The following is a 7,019-nucleotide window of genomic DNA, read 5'->3' as shown; positions in this document are numbered from 1 at the left end:
GTACCGGTACATGATGAGATAGGTTATATGCTCTCGTATCCCGACAGGAGTCTGAGGCATCGCTTGATGTCGTGACTGGTACATTACAACTTTTTTCTCGTGACGTATATTGTTTACTTGATCTGAGGTCCATTCTTTCTTATGTGACCCTATTTGTAGCTGTGTATTTTTGTTTTAATCTCGTGGTAATTTCAAATCATTTTTCTATTTCTACCTCGGTAGGTGACTCAATGATTGCTACAAGAGTCTATAGGGAGTGTGGTATCTGTTGGTAGTAAGGAGACATTGGTGGATTTATTTTAATTAGATATGGTGGATTTTGATATCATTCTGGAGTTGGATTGGTTACACTCGTGCCACACATCCTTAGATTGTCGGACCCGTAAGGTTGCCTTTAAGTTCCCTGGTGAACCGATTATTGAATGGGAAGGTGGTTGGTTCCTTTACTCCTAAGGGGAGGTTTATATCATATCTTAGATCTCGGAGGTTAATCTCTAAAAGGTGTCTCTATCATTTGGTTCGGGTTAAAGAGTCTAACTCGGAAAACCTTCTTTGCATTCCATTACTAGAAATTACCCCTATTGTAATGAACTTTTTGGCAACGATTCCAAAAGCATTGCTATACATGGTCTATTGCAACCATTGCAAAAAAAATTGTTCAAGTAGTTCTATAACCGTTGCTATTGATGGATAACCATTGCAATAGGGTGTCCTATAGCAATGGTTAGTTGAACCGTTGCCATAAAGTCACCTATGGCAACACTTAATTGGAAAAAATAAGCTATTGCATTGGTTTTCATTTTTTCCCTCCTTAATTCTTTAGAAAATCCATCAAAAATTTTAAAAATATATAACAAAAATTAAAATAGTATATAAAAAAATGTTTCACTCTCAAAGTCTCAAGTCGACATCCAGTATTACTCTCACTCTCACTCTCACTCTCAACCCACTGCCGACTCCGACTACCGCTGAGTATCTCTCCAATCCGAGTTACAATAGCCCGATTTATGGAAGTCACTACCAAAGCATAAAGCCTGACTATCGTTGTGCTGATTAGTTCAGCTTTCGTTGTGTTGATTTACAATAGCCGGTGTTGATTAGTAATCTTGTGCCCTGAATTCTTGCAGCTATCTTGTACAGTAGCCTGTGTTGATTTACAATAGCTGGTAATTTTTATTTCATTTCAACTCTCAAATTTACACTTCGATTGCACTTCAATTTCCAATTAAATTTGGGATTTTCTTCTTTAATTTGGTGATTTTAAGGATAATTTTGACCTAATTTTTTGAGTTTCTATTTTGGGGGGTTTTTCTCCTTCACTTTGATTGCTGACCTAATATTTGGGGATGGATTTAAATTTTGACATTCACTAATATTTGGATGCGAAAGCCTTAGGGTTTTGATTTAACTGATGTTGCATTGTTTAATTTTTGGCAGCTTCTCTATCAAGTGATGGTGGAATTGGAGGTGGAAGATTGTATGTACCTATTCTTACTATAATTGCTAGTGTAGACCTCAAAACAGCTTCAAGTTTTTCTGCATTTATGGTCACGGGTGGCTCTATTGGAAATGTTGTTTGTAACATATGCGTTACAAGTCCCAAAAATGGTGGCAAGATTTTGATTGATTTTGATATAGCATTTCTCTCGAAGCCACGCATGTTGTTGGGTGTGAGTATTGGTGTTATATGCACTAAGGTCCTGCCAGAATGGCTTATCACTATACTGTTTGCTGTGTTTCTTGTTTTTTGCACTTTTAGGACATGTAAATTAGGGTTCTTTTATTGGAAATTGGAATCAGAATTGGAAAATAAGAATCAAGAATTGGAAAATGGGTTGATGAAAAATTAAAGTTGTGATGAAACTGAGCCTTTGTTGGAGAAGTAAACAAAGGAAGGAAGAACCAGCAGTATTCCATGGATGAAAATGGGGATGTTGGGGATGTTCTGGTTTTGTTTATTTTTCCTCTTATCTTCTTTATGGAAATCAATATGGACAACTATGTCTACCTCTTTTTATCTTGTCTTGTCTTCAATTCTTTTGGTGTGTACACGTATCTTTTTCATTTGTCTTGAATTTTCCTTTTTTAGACACTTACATGTCATAACTTGGTCTTATATATGATTAAAGTCCATGGAAGTAATCTATTTTACTTCAGGTTCTCAAGTATTTTGACGTTTTAAGTCCTTTTGTTTGTTCCCTTTTGAGGCTAAGTTATTTCTCATCTTCTTTTTGGAGCGCTGCTGATTTCTCTTTTTTTTTTTTTTTTTTTCTTGTACTACTCTCCTGGTAGCATCATCATTCTGTTACAATCTGTTGTTTCTTGTGCTTCGACTATGTATTATTTTCTTATAGTACTACTATCTGTTGATTCTTGTACTTCCATGACTATCTTTTTTCTTAAGTCGGGGGTCTATCTGAAACCACCTCTCTACCTCTGCGATAGGGGTAAGGTTTGTGGACACTCTATCCTTCCCAGACCCTATTTTGCGTGTATGTTGTTTTTGTACTCTTGGTAGCATCAGAAACATAACTTCAGCTCCTGTCTTCTTTCAGTAATGTGAGATTTTCTGTCATCCTACCTTGCTGTTAAAAGTTATCTATTAGATAACCTTAATGCGCCCCCAAAAAGAATAACATATTTTGTGTTGAGACGATGAAACTACAGTCGAAAAAGTTGAGTAACCTTTTCAACCATCTTTTAACTACCTCATTTTTTCCTCACTGCAGAGATGAATAACACGTGCTTATTTTCTACTTGTAATACTTCCATCCAAATATGTAAGTGTGTGTTTATAAGCCAAGCTCCAATGCTTAAATTGTACTTTGAGCAGTTGGTGCTTAAACACTACTTAAATTCAGGTTAGCATACAGACTCTATTACCTTTCTGGCATAATAGTAGACTAAAAGATATTTATTGAGCGACACACTATCTTTCACTTTCTTCAATTCTGAAATAGGAAAGAAAGTGGGATCAGGTACTGTAGATTATAGGCTTGAGATATGTTATTGCCGAAGCATTTGCTGCTAGTTCCAACTGTTTTAAGAACACTAATGGCAAGAAGAGGAAAGAAATAGAACAAAAATGTGATGATGAGACCGAGAATTTTTGAAATGTTAGGTTACTTATTTGTAAAATTGTAACAGAAACTCCTCAAATCAATGTACAGGGCATCATTCCTATGGAGGCATGTGGAGTGGGACACTGGATCATTTCATCAGTTCAGTTTTCTTTGGCTATCATCTTTATATCATGGATCTTGTATAATAGAGAAAGTCAGCAGAACATGCCTTCCAAGAAACAGGTATATTTTGTAAGTTATAAGAGAGTAAGTTGTTTGCCTAACTTCTTGACTAAGAACTAACTAATGTGTTGTAGAATTATAGTAGTGTCTATTACGGAAGTTTTTTTGGATTATCCCTTGTTGTGTAGTTGTAGTTGTTTTTTGCTTGGTGGGTGAGTTGGGTTGCTATTAATTCTTGTGCTTGAATAATCGATATAATATATCATGCACATAATTTCTTTGGTTATTCAGTTAGTTATGTGGATTAGAAAGCTAATTTCAGTATAACTTCAGGAGTCTTGGTTTTTGTGTGGATTAGAAAGCTAGGAATTGTGGTATATGTGTGGTTGCAGTTCTGACGAAGAAATTCAAAGCCACATTTTACACTTCTCTCCTATTTGCAAGCTTGAAAGCCTTGAAATATAAACATATGCATGAGTTGATATTAGGATCAAAAAACACAAAACCACGTAATTGCTTAACATCTACGGTGTCATGAAAACCTAGCAACAAAAAAGGCAATGCAGCTTTTAATGAAACAAAATTCCAATACCAGTCTCTGATGATATGCCTGCTGGGGAGTAACAAGCATAGCAAAACCATTGATCAAGTAGTGGTAGCTGTAAAGTTTCAAATAATTTTCTCCTCTCAATACCTAGCTGATCAATGATATGATAGAAAATAGTAAAGGCATCCCACTTTCACAGAAATATAAAATAAGAAGACAGACGATAAGCAAACACACTAGTCTGTTAATGCAAGAAATACAAACTGATGTACTTAACAATATCTATCTTTCTGTCATTTTATTTTAAATATTAGAATCGCGACTATTTGATAGGACTGAATGAGGACTTCAGTTGTGGCAGACCGTGCTGGTATATACAGCTCATACCCTTTATTTGATCTTTCTCTAGATGGTAAATAATTCTTGATGTTCAGTTCTAGGTTGTTTCTTGATCTTACATGAAATTTTGCTGCCAAATATGAGTTTTTGGCTTGTAGAGATTTGGTTTTGTGGCTCGTGTTTTGAAAAAATATTACGGATGATTTGATTTATATAACATTTGCCATTGTGATTTTGACTATGTTTACACTAATATTGAACCAGAAAAAGAAAACAACACAGTATTGTGGACTTGTTTTAACATTATTTGCTGATAGAGTTGGGAACTTGGTACAGGAAAAACCAGTAGGTTAGAGACCAAACAATAGTGCTCCAATGAGTTGTGGTCTCAAATTTATGACAAACACTTAGCCACCTAAGTAACAATTCTTGATGTTATCTTGCAAACCAATTGTGAGTCTCTCGGAGGAACAAGGGCACTCCAAGGTATTTAAGTGGAAATTCACAGTTCATAGCCTAAAAGTTACAAGATAAGTTGTTTTGTTGTCTGATTCACCCCTCCAAAATACATTTGGCTTTTGAACAAGTTAGCTTTTAGTTAGTAACTCTAACAAGCTACTAATTATCAATAAGGACACCCAGAAAGTGTGAAAACATCTCTAGGTAAAGTTCTGATAAACAGAACAAAGTTTTCCCTCTTCTCGTGATCTTCTCCTTAGTGGGATAAATAGTGGATTATTGTGGCTCAACGAAGAGTTGTATGCAATGGTTCTCTTACTACAACTCACTGTTGTAGCTGCCTTTTGCTTTTCCATGATAAAGTGTTATGAGCCTCCTATAAATAGGATTGAGTATGCCTTATAGAAATAAAGAACATCTCTTTTTAATCACATACCTAAGAAATTTATTTAAAAAGTAATAAACACGACCGTCCTCTTTCCAGAAGGAGAAAAACCTTGCTCACTGGTTCAAATTGCATCAATGCTTTGTTTTGCTTTCCACATCTTATTTTAGTGAGTGTCCCTTCTGCAGCTTGAGTCTCTTAACTACTTTTCTCTGCTCCTGTTGCGACACTAGGGTACATCGTCACGGCTAAACTATGACCCATGCTTGGCGGATGCAGTTACTGAAATAAATATATTGGTTGTGGAAGGATACTTATTTGAACTTCCGATACAGTCTGAACAATTTCGAAAGTCTGCGAGAAATCCCACAAGAATGGAGCATTAGATCCATCACAACATCAGATGTGTCCTGCATTGAAATATATTCTGATGAGTACTAGTAAAACCTTATTTTCTATCTTGCTTCTGCATAATAAAGCTTAAAATGCCCCCACCCAATCTTTCCAAAGGGGGAAAAACTCCACTTTAATAAAGAAAAAGTAGAACAACAACATAACCATTGTAATATCACAAGTGGGGTACGAGGAGGATGGCTTGTATGCAGCCTCATCCCTACCTTGCAAAGGTAGATAGGCTATTTCCAATAGACCCTCAACAATAAAGCAAAAGTAGAAAGAAAGGGAGAAGCTTGGATAACTGTGTTAACTCACTCATCGGAGTTTGGTTACTCGATCTGTAATGAGAAGCACATGCAGATTCATGCTAGATCTTGAACAGGACTATATTGATTAGGTTAAAGTCTACCAGTGGCTAGCAGTCCATTAAAATCGTGAGGAAAACTTGAGTCAGGAAACCAAAATTTGTTGTTGTTTAGACTTGTATATAGTGAACTCGATTTGTTTCTTTTACTATGACAGAGTTATTTATCCTTATTATTTTCCACATCTTTTGTTCCAGGGAAATCATGGCAAAATATGCAGATATAGCATTTGCGAATAGCGAAAAAGCAAGAACATTCTATCATTTTTCATCAAAAGAATACCCCCTTTCTACTACAAGGTACCTTAGCCACTTTGTTCATTTGTTACTTGAGTTTGAAAACAAATTATCATAGATAATGGTTATCTGCACTGAGAGCTGAATGAATAGTAATTAGTGAGTATGCTGCTCTTTAATACACGATTGTTATGGTATTGTATGTTAAATAAGTTATGCCCTTTAGAAGTTTTTTGTGGAGTGAAGAGCTATGTTTTTTTCTTTTGCTTCCTTACTCGTTATGGTATTATACACAATCTCCCGACTTAACCTCTTTAAATATATTATCATTTAAGTGCTAATTAAGATTATTTGTCTCTTTTTATAGGTGTCCAAAATGAAGGAGATAAAGAAAGAAGTGATGAAGAAATTGACCTTACTTGAAGGAGATAATTGTCCAAAATGAAGGAGATGAAGAAAGAAGTGATGCTTTAATTAATATCGATCTTTTTGATTTTGAATTTCTTGAAATTTATCGCCACTAGAATTTGATACTATGTGGGAAAACTAATGATCATTTGACTTAAACATTTTGCTTTTGGGATTAGATTACTAGTTTGTTAATTTGAATTATATTAATGAAAGATTTTGTTGTGATGTTTGTATATATTATTTCAATTGGTATTTGAACTGTTAATGGTATTTAAAGTAGTTGGAATAGATGGAAACAATCGTTGCAATAGCTAATTATAGTGGTTGCAAAAGACCCAAAAATCGTTGCAATAGGTGTCAAAAAGTGTTGCAATAGGTAGTTAAAAATCATTGCAAAAGATCAATAAATGTTGCAGTAGATATCTAAAATTGTTGTAATAGGGTTATAGAAATGCTTTCCTGGCATTGCAATATGGTCTATTGCAACAGTTCTTAACCGTTGCTATAGACGATATAAAGCGTCACAATAGCCGTTGCTATAGACGATATAAAGCGTCACAATAGGAGGTTAGAAAAATTGTTCCAATAGGTCTATCTATTGTAACGGTTGTCCTAACCGTTGTAATAACCATTGCA

General features: G+C 35.0%; 1 protein-coding gene across 13 annotated transcripts; it reads left to right on the top strand.

Annotated features, from left to right (window-relative positions):
- The first annotated feature begins 872 nt into the window (after nt 1-872).
- LOC107871837 lies at nt 873-6,618 on the top strand. Of its 13 annotated transcripts, none has more exons than XR_007055822.1 (6): nt 873-1,166; nt 1,438-1,670; nt 2,730-2,861; nt 3,171-3,305; nt 5,209-6,035; nt 6,340-6,618. XR_007055822.1 is itself a non-coding variant. In XM_047413106.1 (3 exons), the coding sequence occupies exons 1-3, from the start codon at nt 3,163-3,165 to the stop codon at nt 6,350-6,352; spliced, it is 258 nt and encodes an 85-aa protein (XP_047269062.1). In that variant the 5' UTR covers nt 2,869-3,162; the 3' UTR covers nt 6,353-6,618. The 13 variants fall into 13 exon arrangements, 1 of the variants encoding a protein (XP_047269062.1); XR_007055826.1 differs by lacking the exon at nt 2,730-2,861 and adding an exon at nt 2,556-2,675 and having other exon boundaries at nt 878-1,166; nt 5,934-6,035; XR_007055827.1 differs by having other exon boundaries at nt 879-1,166; nt 1,438-1,477; nt 2,730-2,780; nt 5,934-6,035.
- Nucleotides 6,619-7,019: the final 401 nt, after the last annotated feature.

Source organism: Capsicum annuum, chromosome 5 (genome assembly GCF_002878395.1).
Source record: "Capsicum annuum cultivar UCD-10X-F1 chromosome 5, UCD10Xv1.1, whole genome shotgun sequence".
Taxonomy (NCBI): Eukaryota; Viridiplantae; Streptophyta; class Magnoliopsida; order Solanales; family Solanaceae; genus Capsicum; species Capsicum annuum.
The sequence above is the reverse complement of the archived record's forward strand: the minus strand, read 5'-3'. Positions and strand labels throughout refer to the sequence as shown.

Coding starts and splice junctions, on each gene's coding strand:
- LOC107871837 (XM_047413106.1), top strand. CDS start 3,163: ATGTACAGGGCATCATTCCTATGGAGGCATGTGGAGTGGGACACTGGA. Junction 3,306..5,933: donor ACATGCCTTCCAAGAAACAG/GTATATTTTGTA, acceptor CTTTTGTTCCAG/GGAAATCATGGCAAAATATG.